The 22,252-nt window shown below is 35.1% G+C and overlaps 2 protein-coding genes across 9 annotated transcripts in view; one reads left to right on the forward strand and one right to left on the reverse strand.

The window, feature by feature from the left end:
• The window catches only part of LOC125668426 (ferric-chelate reductase 1-like), a 33,110-nt gene extending 15,673 nt beyond the window's left edge, over nucleotides 1-17,437 (forward strand). For 6 of the 7 annotated variants that reach the window (XM_048902579.2, XM_048902584.2, XM_048902582.2 and 3 more), the window contains 6 exons: nucleotides 167-253; nucleotides 1,125-1,199; nucleotides 2,394-2,493; nucleotides 11,450-11,596; nucleotides 14,115-14,185; nucleotides 15,656-17,437. In XM_048902579.2, coding sequence (XP_048758536.2) covers nucleotides 167-253; nucleotides 1,125-1,199; nucleotides 2,394-2,493; nucleotides 11,450-11,596; nucleotides 14,115-14,185; nucleotides 15,656-15,748 — 573 coding nt within the window. In that variant the 3' untranslated portion in view covers nucleotides 15,749-17,437. Of the gene's footprint in view, nucleotides 1-166; nucleotides 254-1,124; nucleotides 1,200-2,393; nucleotides 2,494-11,449; nucleotides 11,597-13,958; nucleotides 14,030-14,114; nucleotides 14,186-15,655 lie in introns of those variants that run through there. The other variant, XM_056163766.1, reaches the window with a different exon arrangement.
• LOC125668423 (uncharacterized) lies at nucleotides 6,513-11,100 on the reverse strand. Of its 2 annotated transcripts, none has more exons than XM_048902576.2 (4): nucleotides 8,324-11,100; nucleotides 8,061-8,230; nucleotides 7,338-7,920; nucleotides 6,513-7,216 (listed from the first exon to the last, which is right to left on the reverse strand). In XM_048902576.2, the coding sequence occupies exon 1, from the start codon at nucleotides 10,801-10,803 to the stop codon at nucleotides 8,347-8,349; it is 2,457 nt and encodes an 818-aa protein (XP_048758533.2). In that variant the 5' UTR covers nucleotides 10,804-11,100; the 3' UTR covers nucleotides 6,513-7,216; nucleotides 7,338-7,920; nucleotides 8,061-8,230; nucleotides 8,324-8,346. The 2 variants fall into 2 exon arrangements, with proteins under 2 accessions (XP_048758533.2, XP_048758532.2); XM_048902575.2 differs by having other exon boundaries at nucleotides 7,338-7,495; nucleotides 8,324-11,042.
• Nucleotides 17,438-22,252: the final 4,815 nt, after the last annotated feature.

The following is a 22,252-nucleotide window of genomic DNA, read 5'->3' on the forward strand; positions in this document are numbered from 1 at the left end:
ATGATTTTAATATTGATATAGAAGGGTACTCTGCAAATTCAATAAAAGGGCCCTAAAGCGTTTATATTTATACACTGTTGTTGTAGATACATCACATTTTGATGATCCTGACTCTGTTGTGTGTGGTGGCTGCCTTCGTTGTTATATTTGTACACTGTTGTTGTAGATACATCGCATTTTGATGATCCTGACTCTGTTGTGTGTGGTGGCTGCCTTCGTTGTTATATTTGTACATGTAGAAGGATGGAGCCAGGTAAGTATTGTATATAAAATCTGAATATGTTACCCTTCGCCCTTAAAATTTCTACATATAGGATAACAATTGCACCCTCTTCGACATTGCATGCATGGATATATTTCAAAAGATATTTCTTGTCGTAAACAAACTGAAAAGTTGCCTATCCTTGGCTGTTGCAGATCTCATAATTTTTTAAAACAAAAATGGCAAATGAATATTAGTGACAGTGAATGACAGATAGGAATAGTGACAATGAATGACAGATAGGACTATAGTGACAATGAATGACAAATAGGACTATAGTGACAGTGAATGACAGATAGAACTAGTGACAATGAATGACAGATAGGACTATAGTGACAGTGAATGACAGATAGGAATAGTGACAATGAATGACAGATAGGACTATAGTGACAATGAATGACAGATAGGAATAGTGACAATGAATGACAGATAGGACTATAGTGACAATGAATGACAGATAGGACTATAGTGACAGTGAATGACAGATAGGACTATAGTGACAATGAATGACAGATAGGACTAGTGACAATGAATGACAGATAGGACTATAGTGACAGTGAATGACAGATAGGACTATGATAGTCAAAGTGTAGAAAAAACTTGTGAAGTCTGGATTTTGGGATTTGTATTTCTCTGAAGTCTCATGCTTTCTTTGTTTTCTCACACTTATTGCATTTAATGTACAGGTGTACATTCTAACTGAATATTAACTACTAAATTACTGGTGTGCTGCATTAAATTGCATAAACAGAGCAAACTTGAGAAATCACTTTAGTGAAAAACTGGCTGAAAATAAGAATTATATTTCCTTGTATTAGAATATTCTGTCTTATTTTTTTGATTTTCTAACACTTTCACGTAGATTTCGGAGGACGACGACTACAAGAAAGCCCACCCTTACCTCGGAGTCGTTGTCACTGCTCTTACCATTATGAATGTAAGTATATACTGGGATAAGGCGAGTTAAAAAGGAACAAGAGAAGGCATTTACCTCATGTTAGTGCATCACATGATAAATCCTAGTCATTTCATTGGATAATGTCGTCTATAAGTGATAGTGCCAGGTCACTATTATGCCGAGTGCCGGGACTATGATCTTTTGCTTTACAGAGTTATCTTTTGTTGATAAGAACTGCTTGTACTACTACTAGCCAGAGGGCGCTGTTTTGTTTGGAGAGGATCAGGAAAATGAAATAACAAATAAAAGCAACAAAATTGGCATTAAGAATTATGGAAAATGTAGAAAATATGAATGAGAATCAAATAAGTATATATAATCAAATTACACTTACTTCTTATAGGAATAATGTCAATATTAATTGTACCAGTCAAATAAGTACATATAATTAAAATACACCTACTTCTTAAAGGAATAATGTCAATATTAGTTGTACCAGTCAAATAAGTACATATAATTAAAATACACCTACTTCTTATAGGAATAATGTCAATATTAGTTGTACCGAACTAAATAGCGCATGTACACCAAACTTCAACTTTAGTAGGTCTGTTGTTGGTACTTATAACAAATAAACTACAAACTAGTATTCATCATGTTCATGTTTATGAAGCAGTAAGTTCTTGTAACGGTTGTTTAAAACGCATTGTTACAGTTTATATGTTATCAGTTATAAATGTTTGAAATTATATCAAAATACAAAAAATATATTTATTTTGTATATCATTCTGTGAGTGTTAAGTGAAATTATTGCATTCATTCATTGATATGTAAATCTCCTTTTGGAGGAAATAAAGAATTAATAAATATATATATATGTATATCATTCTGCTAGTGGTAAGTGGAATTATTGCATAATTGGCCATGAAAATAATTACAGAAAGAAAACAAAAGGATGGATATAAGTTTTATTAATACAGAAATGCTAGTGCCTTGATTTATCATGTAATGCACTAATAAGGTAATCAGTTTGGTTATTGACATTTCCTTACTGGCAGATAGTCATCATCTTTAAGAACTCTTAAGAGTGTGCAAAATTTAAAGTTTTCATTTCTATACCTATAATAGAAAATATCAAATTGATTGTATCCTGCCTGTTGCTTTCCTTTATATTAAGATAATTATGTTAGTAATCAGTTCTAATGAGCATTAATTGTAATCGTCGTTTTCCAGCCCTTAATGGCACTATTCCGTCCCCACCCAGAGGACAAGAACAGGGTTATCTTTAACTGGGCCCACTGGCTTGTTGGAACGTGCGCTCGGATACTGGCAGGTGAGAATTCTAATTAAATTCTAATTAGAATGTGTGCTCGGATACTGGCAGGTAAAGATTTTAATTAGAATGTGTGCTCGGATATTGGCAGGTAAGAATCCTAATTGAATTCTAATTAGATGCTGTACGTAGCTCCTCAATGAAAAACAAAAGAATTAACATGAGCATGAATTTGTGAGAAGCTATCCTTGCAGATTCTAAAATTTCTTATTTATTTGCATTTCCAATTGTACTATTTACAAAATTATTACACACTAATGGCAGAATAAAATTACCACCATAGAATTTCTAGTAATCATTTCTCGTGTAGTAATTTGAAACAGTCATATATTCATGGACTTGTAATCTTACGTTCCCGCAATTTGCACAAAACAATGGGTCGTGGATTTAAATTCTCATGTAACACACAGAATCTACAGTATAAGATACAGGTAAACTTCGGTATCTCGAACATCGATATGTCAAATACCACGGATGTCTCGAAGTGAGTCGACGGTCCCAGCCAGTTTTACTATATTCATGATTCTAAAAAAAAAAAAGTATCTCGAACACGGAAATCTCGAATACCTGGCTTATCTCGAAGAAGATTTACTGTCCCAAGTGCTAAAATCACATGCGTTATCTCGAAGTCCAAGGAGTTCCTTGCTTCATTGACTTCACACCTGAAGTACACAATCATCCCGTTATGCTAATTTACAGTCTGTTGGACGTTTCTGTTAGTTCTAGCACAGGCTTCATGGAACCATTGCCGATAATCACACTTTATTAGCCCCAAACTGTTGATTAGGGAGCTTTATCTAATTATGCAGATTGGGTTGTTTGGAGGTGATCATGAAATGCACACTTATACTTAAGATGACACAATAATTCAACAAGCACCTTGGGGACGACTACTGAAATAGGAATTTGATTTTGTCGTAACACACATTTACACATGCTATTACAAGTCAAAGTAAACTCTAAACACATAAAAGTGATTTAGAAATCAAGAATCAAACAATAAAAGACCTGATTTTTTAGCATAAATAAATATCAGCACCAAAATTTGAAATCTTCAGTATCTGATAAGCAATCTACATGTAACGAATGACCCGGTATTCAACCCGGAGGATAGTGGGATTATCTGGCAATCGTATAAAAAGGAATCTTAAAGTTCATATAATCGAAACAAAGTTCCGGGCTATAACAGCTAGAAGTCAAAAAAGACAAAATCCAATGCAGCGATATTTCCCGTCTTCGTCATTATTACAGTGATCGGTTTATCATTTACAAAGTGTAACACAAATCCGGGTATCAGAAATACTGAACCGAACGTGATAACCAATTATCGCTATGATAAACTACCGAAATTTGTAAAATGTAAGTGTTGCAGTATCAAATAAAGTAATATATACACAATATACAAAAGTATTGAAAAACAGCTCAAAAACATGAACACCAAGAAAGCCATAGGTCCTGATAATATCCCAAACTGGATCTTGAAAGAGCTATCACATATCATGGCTAAACCAATATGCGCCATCTTCAACAGCTCACTATGGGAGGGCACTGTACCATCATGTTGGAAAAAGGCTGATGTTGTCCCAGTACCAAAAGTAACTCCCGTATGTAATCCAATGAAAGACTTAAGGCCAATCTCACTGACACCTATTTTGGCTAAACTTTTGGAAAAGCACCCAGTTCAACATCTGAGAGAGTCCTGTCCGAATGTGGATCCTAACCAATTTGGTGCAATAAAGGGCAGTTCAACAACTCACGCTCTCCTAAAAATACTTCAACCAATTTATAAGGCTCAACCAATTTATAAGGCTCTGGATGACAGCAAAAATTTTGCCAGACTTTTGCTAATTGACTTCAGTAAAGCATTCGACCACATATACCACAAAAAAACTTATGGAAAAGCTAAGTAATAGTGATACCAATCCTATGATATTACAATGGTTCCAAAGTTTCCTTACAAACCGAATGCAGAGAGTCAAAATCGAGAACAACAAATCAGACTGGGTAAAAATTAATGGTGGTGTTCCACAGGGAACTTTAAGTGGGCCAGAGCTTTTTATCCACATGGTAGCAGATCTCCAAACTGAAGTTCCCAATGTTAAGTTCATAGATATACAACCTTCATCGAAATCCTACAAAAAGATGCTAACTTAAAGATGACATCTACTGTTAAATCTATCTTGGAGTGGTCTTCTGAAAACCAGCTTGGTATAAATACCTACAAAACAAAAGAAATGATTATTTCATTCGGAAGAGAACCAAATATTGATAAACTGAACATGAATGGTACAGAAATAGATCGTGTGTCAGTGAGTAAACTATTTGGGAGTTGTAATAAGTGAAGATCTGAAATGGGGACCACATGTGAAATACATAACAGAAAAGGCCTCAAAGCGTTTATTCAACCTACGCCAATTAAAATACTCTGGATTAAGCGAGAGTGATCTTCTTCGAGTTCATAAGTCCCTTATAAGACCGATTGGTGAATATGCATGCCCGGTGTGGTCCACAGGCATCACATCTACTCTATCAGATCAAATCGAATCCATCCAAAAGCATGCTCTCAAGATCATACGACCATTAGACTCCTACCAAAAAGCTTTGGAATATACCCGACTTGAAAACCTATCTGATAGATGCAAAAATATATGTTTAAAACTTTTCAAGGATATGGAAGACCCATCCCATCGACTCCACTGCCTCCTTCCTGACATTCGCGAAAACCTATATAATCTAAGAAACTCCTCAAAATATTATTTACCAAAAATTAAAACAAACCGTTACAAGAACAGTTTTATACCCTTGTGTATACTAAACCAAAGGCATACATAAGCATACATTGTATTCTGAAAACTATTCAGCAGACTTTTAATCATTGATTTGTTTTGTTTTACCTTATGTACGTCCGTTTATTTATAATTTTCTCCAAATATTTTTATTGCATGTAAATGCTTTTAATATTATTATTTGTCTTTTCATGTACATTCTTATCACGTTTATATGTTGCTAATATTCTTATGTGTTTTTTAAATTTAGTTATTGTACTTTCAACTTTTAAAGTTTCCAATGAATAAATATCTATATATGTACATGCAAATGCAAACGTATTAAAAAGAATCTCTAACTTCAAACTAAAACTTTTACTGCTTTTAAAAGGTGTATTTATTTACCTGTCAAATAAGACATGCAATATATTTGCTTTGACACAGTATTGGTGTCAAATTCGTTAACTTCGATTTCTTGAACCCTCGGATATCTCAAAGTTTTTCTTTGCTCCTAACAAATTCGAGATATCGAAGTTTACCTGTAGTGATGTGGAGGAAAACGTCAGAATAAGGGCTTTGATTCTGAGCAGATTGTGATGTACAGGAAGTTCTGAAAGCCTCATTATTTAAGCATATGAACAGAAAATAACTCTGATGGTATGTCTGAATAGTCCATTAAAATTTCAACCAAACTTGCAGTGTGTCAGTTTTTGTGCAAGTGAATGGTCAATTTTCCTACTACAAAGGGATATGATGAAGGAAAGAAAAAAATAAGTTGGTAGCTAGGGTTTTAAAAATCTTATAAGAGAAATGACAAAATGTGTTTTTCAACTTATAGTTTGTTCAATATGTTAACCCTGGGGTCATGAGATGTCATTATACATGTAGGTTCACAGTTGGGTTTCAAGTACATGTAATGTAAAATAATAAACTTGGTACTAGAGAACTACATTATGCAAACCAGTTGGTGAGAGAGAGAGAGAGAAGGAGAGAGAGAATGGAAAAGAAAGACTGACATGAGCTAAAGATACTACCATGTAAGTGGAATTTTTAGCAAGACACTTTAGTGATTCATCTATAAAAATGGGAAGATATATTTAGCGAGAGCTAAGGCCACATAAAATTAATTCTCTGGTTCTCAGGCCAATTTTCTCAAAAACAGATGAGGGAGGGAGGCTTTTTTTCTTTCTTTTTATTCGTACCAAAACAGATGAGGGAGGCTTTTTTTTATTTGCCAACTTGACATAAAACATATAATATCAAGCAAATTCTTTATTGTACCGTCACTATACATATGAAACAAATTTAACACATGCTATCTTAACAAATTGTCTTGTGTGGTCAAAATAATAAAGCATATGTACTACAGTTAAGTTGCATAGTGTTTTTTCCCTTCATTTTTTCTGCTTTTTTGCTCTCAAGCTCTGAACATTTTTCCTTTTCAATGGAGGCTGTAACTTAGAAACCACACAATCTGGACACATAGGATATTGTCCCTCTTCAGTATCTGTGTCTTGTGCCCCACAGTGGTAGCAAATTGGAGGAAATACACCAGAACTGTAATAGGGTACCTCAACAGGAGAAGTGCATGATAAATTCGATTTAACAAATACTTTCTCCAACAGAGCACTGATACGAGGTGCTCTGACGGGATCCTCTGGTTTTAGTTCCTGAAGTTCAGAACCACACGAAAACTGATAGAGCCCAAGAATCCTTTTCAGAATTGCACTTTCTTGTGCACTCAGTTTGTTTGCACTGTATATGACTCTAGGCTTTTGACAATCTATACAGGTTACTGTCTGATTCACTGTTTTGGCGGTCTGTGCAGATGGACTGAAAGGAATTCCATGGCCGGTAGAAACTGCGTTTGATTTTTTTTGCTGACAATGACGGGCAGTGCTCCTCTGTGGTATCGGTGCCAAAAACCTCCCTGAATTCTTTGAAGTGTCCTTCTTCTCCTAAAACATAATTGATTAGAAATAGGACAATAAAATAATATTATAAATTAGCCTACTTAGTAGATATTGAAGTGAATGGATGAGATGAGTACTACATGTACATGTATCAAGGCTTAAATACCTGGAACTGGATCTGGAAAGTTATGTAGCTGGCTGAAAATATCAATAGGGAGTCTTGGGGGTGCACATATCTGACAGTCACTGGCACCACACTTCTTCACAGTAAAGAAGTAAGTCCTGGATACACAGCAATGATCAATAAACTCCACAAGCTTTGGGCTAGAAATTTGAACATCTATATTAAGAACCATTAAATGCATACAAACATTTTTTTTTACTGCAAGTGACAATATATAAATATTTCTATATTATAAAAATATAGGTATTTAAAGGCAAAAAGGATGGAAAATAGATATAGTTATTAAGAAATAGCAGTGCATACAAACTGCACATGAGGTAAGGCATCATGCCAGCTTGAATGAAATTTCAGCTTTAATACTGGATTTTTAGTGAATAATGACAAAATTGCATGAAAAATTGACAAAATAACATTTTCACTGGCATGATGGAAACATCAGAGGAATAATCCCAACCTATATTTAAAGCTACACAGAGTGCATTCATTTACATTCACCACACACAAGATTATAAGCTGCACATTAGGTATTAATAGACTGACTACATCAGAACTTACCACTTGTGTCCTATTAAAATAAATATTGGTTGAAAAAAAACACATTTAATGATAACATCAATTAGGACATTTCCTCTCAACTTGCAATTTATATCTTATAAAAAAGAATGCTGTTTTTTATATGCAAAGGTAAATGATAACTGTACATACCAATCCTTCAAACTTTTCTTTAAGTCATTCTGTCGTTTTCCAACAGGTGGGTTTCCAAACTTGGACAACTCTCCCCAAAGTCCATCAAGATCTGTTTCAGAAGCAGAGTTGAACAACTTGAATTGCTTATCTTTCAATTTCAGACGTCCAAACAGCTGAGACAGAAGAACCTGTGATATATAGGCAATTCATATAAATTCATCATACCAACAATAAAATTAATAATCATGAAGGTTTATAACATGGCTGCAATTTATACTTACTTTCACTGGTTCAATTGAGTCAATCATCTCCTCATGGAATTTGGGATCTTAGCAATATCCCTTAGCTGCTGAAGTCCACTGGCTGATTTGAGTTTCTGCTCAGTTTCTGCTGAAGTTTCTTTCCTCATCAATCCAACTGCCTGTAGAGCCAAATTCAGAATAGACATCACACGTTCTGGTGGATTTTTCCAAGATGCCAATGGTGGTGTCCTTGCTGCTACGATCATGTCGTAATTTCCACTGAGAAAAAGGCATATAATGGATAGCTGGACTGAGAGAAATGTCAGTCTGTGATCAGGTCCACCATCTGTATAGATACACAAAATAGGCTTTGTAAGTCCTTCCTTCCTCAAAATATCTTTAAGCTCCGCAATGTGACGCAATGGACTGGAAGGTTCTAAAGCTAAATCCTTCACACCAACATACACTTGGCCTCTATAAAAGGACCCTTCACTCACAGATTCTGGTATGTCAATCAACATTGTTACACTTGGTACAATACTGAATTTGGTAAAGTCATGATCTGAGACTGCAAACACTTTATCTGCAGCAACAACCACTCTCTTTCCCCGCTCTACTGCTGCCACTGGGTGACCTGGTTCTCCAACTTTGCAGTGGTGTTTATCATCCATAGCCACAAGCACACAAAAGTCTCTGAACTTCACTGCAAACTCTTTGAGGTATCTAAATGCAGCTGATGCATAATGGAGGTCAACATGCGTCTTTCTAAGCTGCCGACTTTGAACTTGGAATTTGACCTTTAAACTCCCAGTATACTGTAATGATGCAAGAGCTGATGGGTTCTTGGGTGCAAACTGTAGACGCAGCCATTGTTCTGAAGGTATCGGTGTATTTTCAGGGCATATATCTTTAACTTGTTGAAGAAGGTCAGGCACTGACATGGCTTGGGCAAGGTGTGTGAAACGATCATGTCTTCGTTCATCAACAGCAGTCTCTACAACACTTTCCAAATATTGCTTAGCATGGTCAAAGAAAATGTGATATCTGGAGGGTTGTCCTGTATTATGATGCCTGAGGTCCGTAATTATGTCAGGATCTTCCATTTCAAAAGCTTGTTGCACTCTCAAGTCTATTTCTTTTTCGGATTCATTTTCTCCCAAACTGCAATCCCCTGCTAAAGATTTGTAGATGTACCTTGCATCACTTGTCTTCAAACTGCAAAGTAAAGATGCTTTGTTTATAAATGCTCTTCTCATTGCACGAGTGTGGTATGAGGGAAGGTCTTTGCTCAAAGTCTGAATGACATCTGAGTTCTTTTGCATGATGTCACTATCAGTCTCGGAAACACATCCAGGAATCTTCCAAAGAAAATTGTGCGACCCAAGGTTATTGCCAGCACTGAACTTTAGGTGAACACATTTGTATGGTAATCCTTGTTTCATGTTGTCTAGAAAATAACGACGCTCTCTTGTGTTCTGAGGTGTATATTCATCTAAACATATTGGCTTGAACATCTCTAGTTTTTCGACACAGTCTACAAGAGTTTTGTACCGAGATGCGGCACCAGGTTTCACAACATAGCATGGTCGTATGACAGTTACACTCTTTGTTTCATCCAAGCTTCTCACAGGAAACATGAGTTGTCTTTTTTCATTCATTTTCTCTGCTTTCTGCTTTAAATACTCAATATACTTGTGAAAGCTGTCTGATAATGTTTGAGCAGCAGTCCTGATAGGTGCCCACATCACTTTGGAAATCCATGTTTTCTCTAGACAAGCATCTAAATGGCAAGCTAACGACAACAGGGTTGATTGACTCAACTCACCCCTCTTATGTTTATGATTTTCGGGTACATTGTAACCAAACAGATTTTCAAAAAGAACTGGAAGAGCAAAACACCGATCTCTGAGGGTATCAACAAATGGGTCTATTGTCCAAATACAGTTAGTTAAAGCATTTATGAAATCTTTACCTTCATCTATTGTCATTGGTGTAAAACCCAAGCCTGCGTTTCCCAACAAATATAAAATTTTGTTGTAAACAATTCGCTTATTGTTTGTAATTTTGTCATCTTCAGAGAATGGCTCTGGAAGGCAAAGTTTACGTGCGTTAAAAACCAACACGTCGTTGATATTTCTGGTGGCTCTTCCCGGTTCTTGACAATCCTTGGCATTATTATTATGATCATCGGCACTATCATTGTCGAAATGTGCAGAAACATCGGCGGGCTTGGTTTCACACACCGTATATCTCACAAAGTGGCCGAAAACAGGTGTCGTTGACGATACTTTATTTGTAATGATTGCAGAGTCTAATTCGTTCTTGTTCTTACCGACACTAACGGAGACAGCGGCATTTTTTAATTTCTCAGGAAACGTCCAGCTTCCCAAATCGAACTTCATTGCTTTCACACCCTCATAAAGATCTAGGAAGGTACATCCCTCCGAATATCCCTCTATAATTGTCCATGGTAGAATGAACACTGCTCCTTGTCGAATACTTATTGACACAATAGACATTCTCAAAATAATGCTGCAACCACGTTGTTATACATCGGAAGTCTTTATTGCGAATGACAAACGAAGATTTCCGGTATTCGGTATTCTCTGCTAAATACAGCTATTCGTATACTGAGACAGGAGGAGCTCCGAATAATGCGGAAGTTTTGAAAAATTGAATGCGGAAATTTTTTTTCCGGATACGTCGCCGCATTACCTACTTTTTATTTTATTAAAAATGCAATAAAATTTGCAATGCGGGCACCTCAAAACAGATGTGCGCGGGCCTGAGAACCGTAATTTCAATTTATGTGGCCTAATTTTAGTGACTTTATAATTCCAAGAAAGATAACTGTAATTACTTGCGATGTGGAATAAATTTTAAGTGACATTCAACTTTGGCGATCTCTACACCCTTGCTAATAATGCCAAAATTAAAACCTCGTTAAAAATTCTGTTGATATGGTATATGATGGTCTATTTCAATGTATAAGATATCAAGCTTTGTTGTCTCTCCGGAAGTGGTAAATCCTGTCACTGTTTAATATAGACCTTATATAGATAAAAATAAGTAGGTGCATAGAGTAATACCAAGATTTCTCAAGAATAGTATCTTTACTTGCTGAGTGTGAATTCTGTCTGACATTTATCCTACGTATATTTACAGTGATCACAGTTTTCATTGGAGTCACTTTGTCAAAGTCAGGTGCACCCGATTACGTTATCTACATCCTGGGGGCATATGCTGCGTACCAGCTATTTATAGAACTGGTTCTGGAGTTCCATGAATGCTGTGTTGTCGGAGCAAATAAAGGTATGTTTTACAGAGAGGAATCCCACTAATGTGATTTTAAGTAACCTTAATACTTATGTGTGTTGAGGGTGATGAAATTCTTATAACAGATAGATATAATAATATGCATTATGGTCTTTTCTGCACACCTGTGATGTCTTCTGATTAAGCCAGGTGGTTCCAGGAATCAGGCATCCAAAAAACATCTCCTATTGAGAGTCAGAATTCTCCTAGATCCCTCAATAAAACCAAAATATGAAATTATAAAACAAGAATTCACATCTCAAGGAAACCGAGTCCTACTTTATTTCGATTGATTAGTCACACACTGATGACCAGCTAATCAGTGTCTTTTATTTGTTTAGCATGCAGGTACATGTCAATAATTAATTAGCCTAAAACAGTTAATAATAATTGCTTTGAATGTACCGCATGCTTTGTCAATGAGTTCTGGGGATTTAGAGTGCCTACCTTCTCCCTCTCAACCCTCTAGCTTCCCCAGTGTAGGCTAGAGGTTAAAAATAACAGTGATGCAACACAGTTTTGCTTTTACTATGAAGCTGACTAATTGATTGGCTAAATCAGGGAAGATTGGATAATGGACTGATAAACAATAATTGTCATGGTGTATCACCAGTACAGGGACTGACACTAATTTTAATACCAACCTGTCCCTTCGGACAAGTTAACATGAAATTTAGGTTGTCCGAATGGAAAATGTACTTGTCCGAAACTGACCAACAAAAAACTGTAATGTATATGCATTGCATTCTCATGAGTGTTTTTTTTTATTAATAGTGTTACCCTGGTTTTCTTGTGATCTCCAATGGATCAAATAATCAGAGAATATTCCCCTTAAATTCTTTTTAATAAATTATTATTTGATAACCTATTGATAATTTTTCATTTTGGACATGTTTTTCGTAAAAATTATTGAATTTTAACTTCGGAAAAAGTGTTCTATATCTGTTTGTTCACTTCCAAGAATCACGCGACAATAGAGACATCTGATTGGCGCGATTAAAATACACCGTGAAGCTGATTGGTCGATATTAATGAACAATCTAAATTTAGATCAGGGAAAACCAGAAAAACGCCATATTGATTATCAGATTATTTCTATCGACGAGATGTACTTCAAAAACTTTAAGGACTCTTTTCACGTAGAATTTATTAAAATTTCACGGATACCCTTCATTTATTTTTGGTTGTCCCATCGGACAGGTAAACTACAGAACTTAGTTGTCCGACCACCGTTTTAAGTTGTCCCGGACAATCGGACAGCCGTTAGTGTCAGTCCCTGCAGTATAATGTTTAACCATGTCTAATGGACCGTTGTATTATATCATAGTTGTACAAGGGTAAAGGTGATACTACTAATCGCAAATATTTAAGCAGCAAACCTTTGTTTTCTACACACTTGTGGCCGAGCACAGGAACCAGAAATGTTGTCTGTATAATAACGATAGTAGGGGTCTATACCAAACCACCTCCTAATAAAAGATAATAGTAATCTTATTAGCTGGTGGTTTGGTAAAAATATTTTCTGCCTTGCCAGACCCTCCAAATATTCTTTGGAGGGTCTGACAAGACAGAAAATAAGTGTATCAACTTAGGCAGTGCTAATGTTTTAATGATTGTTATTTTCCCAGTAGGTGTCAAGTCTCTTTTTGCCCATGATCCTAATAACCTTTTAATTGAAGTAATTTTGAATTGATAATTACATGTTATATCTTCAAGGTTTTCGGTAAAATTTATTTCAAGAAGTTTAAAACTGTTTTTACCCCAGCATATTTGCAAATCAGGACACAAAGTCTCAGCTGAATCAGTTCTACTGCCAATCCATACTGCTTGTGATTTTGTAATATTAAGTTTCAGGCCTGAGATACTACATGTACCAAACTTGTCCATAATTAAAATTTATGTAATGGGTGATACTCCACCGGATGAAAAAGTAAGCACGTGATAAATGAAAATATCACATACTTTTCAGAAAATTGAGAGTATTTGAGGAAAGTTAAAATTGGAAGAAGGAAGCTGTTATCTTAAGAGTGAAAATACCATAAATGACCTCTTCATGTATTGCTTCATTATTGTTCTCCATTAATTATTTCCAACAAGCTTATAAAGGATCTGTCATTTAAATGTCCATGTTGCCTTTAATACTATGCAATACAGTGGATAGTGAATGGAAAAAAAAGTTCAAGCCAGGGAAACTTTGGTCATGTTTTGGGACCTGTCAGAAAGAAAGGGTGAATAGAGGAGTTAGCCACAAGAATTTAGAAATAAGATTTCTCTGGGCCAAATCAATGTAATTTGACAATGTTAAACACTGTTCTTTGTAGGTAAAGGCTCTGCCTGTGTTAAACACTGTTCTTTGTAGGTAAGGGCTCTGCCCAATGTAATTTGACAATGTTAAACATTGTTCTTTGTAGGTAAGGGCTCTGCCTAATGTAATTTGACAATGTTAAACACTGTTCTTTGTAGGTAAGGGCTCTGCCTAATGTAATTTGACCATGTTAAACACTGTTCTTTGTAGGTAAGGGCTCTGCCTATGAAATGAAAGGCATCACAGACCCTGACTCCAGACCTGCTCAGGCTGTCCCCACGGTAAGTTTACTGGGATTAATTGCCATTCTCTTCTTCTCCTTGTTAGCACTTCAGACAACTGCGTAGCTTTTGCCCCAAACATGGGTATGCAATCAATGCTCGAGTCTACTGTACCTGCTGTCTTGGAAGTTGTGTATTGATGTTTTGGATAAATTCACATGTTATAGCTGATCATATACATGTATATAATAGGAGCTTTCAGCTATATCTTATTGTGTAGTGATTTTCAATGACAATGAATGATAAAGTATATCAAAAGGATTTGAATGTCGCAGGGTCACTGTTTTGTTTCAAACAATACAAAACTGGGTCGGTCTCTGACAATTTATTTTTCTCAATAGAAGGGGGAAAAAACCTAAAAAAATACGAAAACATACTCAGAAACATGCATACAAGACAAAAAACATCATAAAACACAAAACATAAAGGCATTAAAACATTTACGATAAACGATGATCATAAGAATATTGATAGGACTGCCAGTATAATTACTATATTTAACAAGTAAATAAATTAGATAAATGTAAATCTTACCAGGTATCCAGTATTATAAGTGAAAAAATATTAACGTCACATCAAGTGAATCGATATACATGTATGTTACCCAGGACTGTCCAATATAACCGTATGGGTATAAAGCTTAAAGTGGGGATTTTGGCGGGGTTTCTAACTTTATATAGTGTACGGGTTAGTAAAGCATGCATAATTGATTAGTATTTGGTAAAATCCATTGGTCCACAGTATTATGAACTCAGACCACTGGTCAGTCAAGCGTAAAGTTGAACTAAAAATAGAAATAATTATATTGTATCACCTGTACAATACAAAATGTTCACACTGACTCTCACATACTTGAAAAACTAGTTTGTATTCAATTAGCTATGTGCACCAATAGCAATACCGATATAATTATATATAGCGCATAAATATATTTTTAAAAATTGCAACTGTGACATGAATATAAGTATATGAAGGGAAATAATCGCCTTCATTTTATTTTGCTCCCTTTGCCCTCGTCAGTGGTTGAATTTAAGCCTGGACGAAGCCATTTACTCTCTTTTAATGCAACTGTCACACTGTGTCTGGGTGAAATTTAAATAGGCTGAAACCATCTGCAAGTGTGGAAGATCAGACACAACTTGGCTGTATATGCTTATAACAAGGACAATTAAACTGTCCCTGGGGTTTCATAATGATTTTTTACCATAATTGCTGTACCTAAATCTGAGCTTGCTGTTGGTTGGCCCACAGAACTATTAAAGGACACAAAATCACTCTTTCACCTGCTTTTGTGAATAATTCCACACATGGTCAAATGAAGTTGAAAGTGAGAAGTACCTTTATATTTTTAGTAATTTAGTACAATTGATGCAATAGAACCAGGGATAAGTTAGTCTCAGGACAAAATATTTATAAATTGAAAATTTGCAGACCGTTGCAAGATGACATTTTGACTTCTTCTTTTTTCAGGGGGAAACATTCAAAACAGTTGTTCTTGGATTGCATGCACTGGTGATTGTAGGGTTTACATCTGCAATTATGATCACTGTGGGTATAAATTAATTCAAGAAGAAGTGGAGAACAATAAAGCTGTCAAGTGAAGTCTACGCAAATGTTGGATATGTGATCTACATAAGCCCACCATGCTGTATGCAAACATTGGTGGAAAACTAATGCAGAACAAAAAGTGCATTGTACTTTATATTTTTGATATGAATTTGTGAAGACTGTAGTTAATGCTGGATATTTTAAATTAACATCAACATTAACTTTTTAAAGAACTTTTTGGATGAACTTTTGGAAGAATTAGTGCATTTGTACTACATGTATGTGGAGGAATAAGCTGTACTGCAGAAGTACAGTGTACATTTTTGTTTATTGTTGATTTTTAGATATATGCTCAATGTAATTATCAATACTGGGTATTTTGAATTGAGATCTCTCTTATATTTCATTGGATGTTCATGCATTTCATTTCCTTCTTGTCCTTTTTTTTTTTTTACCAGAAATTTTGAGGGAGGTGGTATTGTGTAACTGATATGTCCTTATTTACCTAATTACGCAGTTAATGTGTTCATAGAAATTTTTACAGGGACTTCTTGAATTACATGTACCAAAATTTTGAAATTTCAACACTCATATCAGAAAATTCTATTACACTGCATCAACTGCTTTTTCAAAGTCTCTAAGTAAAATTAATCCAGAGATATTTTTAACATACATATAATTCATAATATCACCAATTAATCTTTATTTGCTGCAATATATTTCACCCTTTAATTATATAAAACCCTATTGGTCTCCTTGTATAAGTAACAGTATAAGGTAGATTTTATTCTGTGTGCAATACACCCTGAGGTAATTTTGTAATGGCTCACGAGCTGTTCTTCTACAAGTCACCCAGTCCTTAGTTTCTTTGTCTCTGTCTCCTTTTTATGAACACATTTTTCATTTTGACTGCATTCAAAATTAACTACCTGGAGAACTGTTTGAACTTTGTGAGCTATCGTAATTTTCAAATGGCTGACTGAGCTATTTTTGACTTTTCTCTGTATTGTAAATTACATGGATCTTGTTATGTTTGTTTACTCAAGATATGATCCCAAGGTATTGCAACCATAACATTTTCTACTTGGTCAAGGTGTCTCTTCTTTTAATGATTAGATCCATTGAGGTGAAAGAGAATTTCTGAGATTCAGTTTTAGCCTTTTTTTTTCTGATGACATGTACCATATTTCTTGTCCATTGTCAGGTAAAAAAATATGTTTATGCAAAAAAAAAAAAAAACAACCAAAAAACTTTCAGATAATATGTCCCGATACTAGGAATTTACGTGTAGAATTTTCCATGCTTTTAAGAATTTATATATACAGTATTTATTTACTTAAGTGTTGTGTTTTTTTAAAATGTGCATAATTTATTTGATATTACTAATGTGTAGTCTCTTTACATTAGATGGTTGTATCGTAATCATATTATCCTCGGTCACTCTTTGATTATATTGTTTTATGTCTGAAAATTTCAGTAGCTGTTTCTTATTATACATTCTGTATGTACATCATATTTATCACTTCTGCACCAATTCTGTATTTGTATGAGCAGAAAAATTGTATGGTATTTTTTTTTTTACCAAAACGCTTTAAAATATTACTCAATCTGTAGAAAATGTACGATTAAATTTGTATACAGAGTAATTTGTATTTGAATGTTGATATTATATTAGATTCTATTAAATATTATGTAAAAAGTGCATTCTACGATTTCTACTTGACTGTAAATAGTATAATAATTCATCCAAATGCCAAATTTATAGAATTTTTAAGTCCCACTTTGGTCGTGAAAAATACCTTGAAAATTTACCTATTAAACTTAGAAAAATATTTATCAAATTCAGAACCTCGAATCATCGGCTCCCAGTAGAGACAGGCGGGTGGGCAAATATTCCTTTGAATCAAAGATTTTTTACACTTTGTAATTCAGGTCAAATTGCAGACAAGTATCATTTTATTTTAGAATGCAAATCAATGTGTGCCATAAGAAAACAATTTTTACATTCTAGGTATTCTACAAATCCAAATGTGGTTAAATTTTCTGAAGTAATGTCAACTACAAGTGTTAAAAAATTGAGAAACCTAAGTATGTCTGTTTATAACAAAAATATACGATTTAGTATGTCCTCCATAACTCAGATATAATCTATTTTGGGTTTTTTCTCACTTTCTTCTTTTCTGCCCTGACCTTATGTGAACATGAATATGTTTGTGTCTCTCCCCCCATTGGAATGTATCGCATGTATTTCACCTGGTGTACCACGTATTGTTGGTTGAGTGAATAAAGAAACTTGAACTTACGGCACATTTGGTCGCCTTAGTACGTTTGGTCGCCGGTGACCATTCATGCCACACTTATCGTCGCCAGATGACTAAACGTGTCTTTAGAGTGGACACGAATGGTCGTCAATATTTAGGCCATACCCGAGCACGAATGGCCGCCACCCAAGCCCTCAGTCCCTAACCCCAATTTTGCTTTTCTCCTCCCTCTCCTCCTCCAGCACCTATTCCCCTTCCTTCTCTTTCTCCTTTTCCCGAAGGTCTTATCCAATTTCTTCTTTTTCTTCTGGTTTGAACAAAGCGAACAAGTCTTTTTAATTGGTGGGTAATAACTAAGGAAGATGTGGTGCTTTCTGGTAGCCTTCTATGAGCAAACAGATGCTATTGGACTCTTCAAACCTTCGACATGTTTGCAGAGAATAGGCCTAATCTTGCATTTCATAAAGGTGGCGTAAAAGCGTAGTCCTACAAGCGGAGAGAGTGCACAAAACACATGGATATACCCACAAAACTGTAGTACATGTATTCCTATATAGACTTCATTATGTCAGAGCTATCCCCGCGCTGCCCCACCCCCAATCACCGCCATGTAACCTCTCCCTCCCCCACTCACGCCAAAATTCAATAACAGAGAGAAAGAGAACGGTGTGCTAAATACTTTTAAAAATAATGGCTCCACTTTGAAAGAGCCAATTTCAGGTATGAAAAGTGGTTCAGACCTATGAAGTAGAAAATTCATAAACAGAAGAGCTTGACTCTTACAGTATAGAAATGAATAAAACACGTAATCTAGAGTCAGAACTAGATGAGTTATATGACAAAAAGATGTCTTCGTGAGGTCACGATCAAAATGGATGCTGGAAGGCGAAAAATTTTCAAAATTCTTTCTAAATTTAAAGAAAAGTAGGCAGAAACAAAGTGTCATAAAAGAATTGAAAGTTAATGAAGATACTCGCATGGAAAACATCAACGATATTTTAGGTGCTATGTGAGATATCTACAAAAGTCTATACTCGTCTGATAATATATAAGGTGAATGCATAAATAATTATCTATCGTCTATTGATTTAGAAAATGTACTGAGTGGGAACGATGCAAACTATTGTGAGCAGTTCCCACCTCTTGAGGAATGCACTGATACTGTAACATTTAAAAACGAACAAATCTCCAGGACTGGATGGTCTTACAAACGAATTTTACCAGTATTTTTGGAATGACATAAAAGACCTATCCTATGAAGCGCTAAAATTAATATTTGATAATGGTCAAATGCCTTTTTCACAGAGAACTGCTATTATCTCCCTCCTGTATAAAAAAGGAGATTAAACGAACCTTAAAAATTATCGGCCAATTAGTTTGACTAACACGGATTATAAAATAATTGCTTTTATTTTTGTGAGAAAACTGCGAAAGATTGTAGGAAATATCATTAATGAACATCAATCAGCATACATTAAAGGAAGATATATTGGTGAAAATGCTAGAGTACGTGTGTAATTTTAGATATATTCCAATATTGTGAGGAAACGGACACGGACGGAATATTGCTATTTTTTTAATTTTGAAAAGGCGTTCGATTCAATAGAATGGAACTTCTTATTTAAAACTGTAGAGAAATATCATATTAAACATAATTTTATAAAATGGATGAAAATTCCTTATAAACATCCGCTATTTCGATTTAAAAACAATGGCTGGATCTCATAGTTATGTCCCAAGTCGAGGGGCATAAGACAGGGATGCCCTATTTCGGCAATTCTATATCTATTTGTCGCAGATATTATAGCCTTAAAGATAAAGACAAATGATAAAATTTTAGGATTAAACCCACTGAATTTAGTAAAGAGTATAAACATCTTCATCATGGAAATGATCTGAAACTATTAATTAAAAGTATAGAATCTTTGAAGGAGTCTTTAACCCCCTTCCCCACAATCACGCACTTTAACGCATATACCTTTGCCCCACAATCACGCACTTTAACGCATATACCTTTGCCCCACAATCACGCACTTTAACGCACTTTCAATGCGCATTTGTATTCACTGCGTTTGATCGTTGATACAGCGAAAAGTGTTAATTTTATTTTAATATCTTGGGTTGTAAGACAAAATAATGATAAAATGAGCCATTTGCCAGATTTATTTGATAGTTTCAACAGTAGCAAAGAGATAGATTAGGGGACACACTACTGCAACGCAGCTCCATTGTTTACTGACGGGAAAATCTAACGCGGTATTGTAGAGGAAATATTCATGTTTGATTTTATTTGCTTATTTCTATTATATATCTACAGGGTTATGAATATTACTGATCGTCAGGAAGATTATCATTTTATTTTAAAGTAGCATCAGAAGGGGGGGGGATGTTAAAAATCCAACACAAAGTACATCATGAAATTCGTGGTATGCATAAGTTATGTATATCAAACAAAGTATAATAAATGGGGAACATATTTTTCAAAAGACATATGCATATGTATTCTCCTGCGAGGCTAACACAACAACATTCTTATTTTAAACGAGAGAGTAAATGTGTGTAAATTTTCAATTTGGTAATTTGTAGTGTTGATAAAGAGACCCTAGTCAAAACCGTGCCTTTCAAAACTCGGCCGCACAGATTACGCAACCTTAAAAAATCATACTACATAAAAATTTACCGAAACAAATGAAGTCAGTAATGGACACGAAATCTAACATTTTTTTTTATTAGATTTTAAATGAAATGATTGGCAAAATGAAGTATATATGTAAGGGGCGAGATTTAAAGATCGATTGTGGATAAAAATCTAAATTCAAATAGTGCTTTATGTCATTAATATTAGCGCTCTACGTGAGAACATTTACATTTATTCCCTAGCAGTACAGCTGTTGGTTATTAACATTAAACATCAAACCAATGTGATCAGTAAGATAGAGGGTTTTGGATCTCTCAAAGAATGAATACCATACACGTGGTTACATGTATTGTCAGTATTTCACCAAAAGATAGTATAACATAAAACTGACAAAATATATTAATATTAAGGGGTTTTACAGACGCGTGCACCAACTAACGCGTGGAAACCACTGGGATGCCATATTGATATTGACAAAGCGAGTAGAAAAACACCCTCTTCAACATGGTGAGAATTTAGGGTACATCATATTATCAATTTGGGTGGCGGGATTCATGCTTTCTATTTCAGAGGCATATGTAATATTCGTGGTTACGAAACAAACGCTCTACCACTGAGCTACTGCTTTTTATTTTCAGCATTTGGAAGTGAGAATTACGGGTTTTTCGGATATGACCTTACAAACGGAAAAAAAGCATTGACACATTAAAGAACCCTCATTGCAACAGCCTTGAGCGCTAAGCGTAGGTTTGAATTTGTGGTACTTCACCTACAGCTGGTGACATCTCGTTATGAGTGAAAGATTCTCGAAGGGACGTAAAACAAATAAGCAATATCGGTATATTACTAATGCGTGTTGACCAGCGCATCCTGAAATATTTAGAAACTCTGTGTGGCAGTATCTATACGACGTGAATATCCTTATAACTAGATAATGGATGAAAGTGAAAGATCGCTATAGGCTATATTTGTTTATTCTCCCTTCCCAATATACGGTATATTATAAGTAAGTTTTTGCCTTTGATATCTTTACAAGTGGTAACGATTGGTTTTTCCTCGTGAACGCGCTGCAATTGAAAACACCACGTGTGAATACAGATCTACTTTATAAATATAGAACGTCTATTTTAACAACTAGGGATTTTGACAGATATGACAGTAAATTGTAAATACATTTCATTTTTGAAAATGCATGAGAGTATGAACTGCAACACCGGCATACTTTTCATGAAGAACTAACTCGCTTCATGAAATGAACGCTCACTGCTACGACCCTGGGCGCTAAGTATAGTTCTAAATTTGTGGTACTTCATCTACAGCTGATGAGCCTCAGTATGAGTGAAACATTCTCGAAGGGACATAAAACAAACAAGCAATATTGGGATAGTACTAATGTGCGTCGCCAAGCACATCCTGAAATATTTATCTACTTTTTATGAAGATCTAACGCGCCTCATGAAGAATGCCGACGTGAGGCATCGCAGTTCATACTATTTTCAGAAATAAAATCTATTTCTTAACTGAATATTACGTACGGTAATTTCATCACTACATTGTTTTTTAAACTTTGGAAGAATTAAGATGAAAAAGTGAAGATAACGAAGTTTCATATAAAGAATA

Source organism: Ostrea edulis, chromosome 4 (assembly GCF_947568905.1).
Source record: "Ostrea edulis chromosome 4, xbOstEdul1.1, whole genome shotgun sequence".
Taxonomy (NCBI): Eukaryota; Metazoa; Mollusca; class Bivalvia; order Ostreida; family Ostreidae; genus Ostrea; species Ostrea edulis.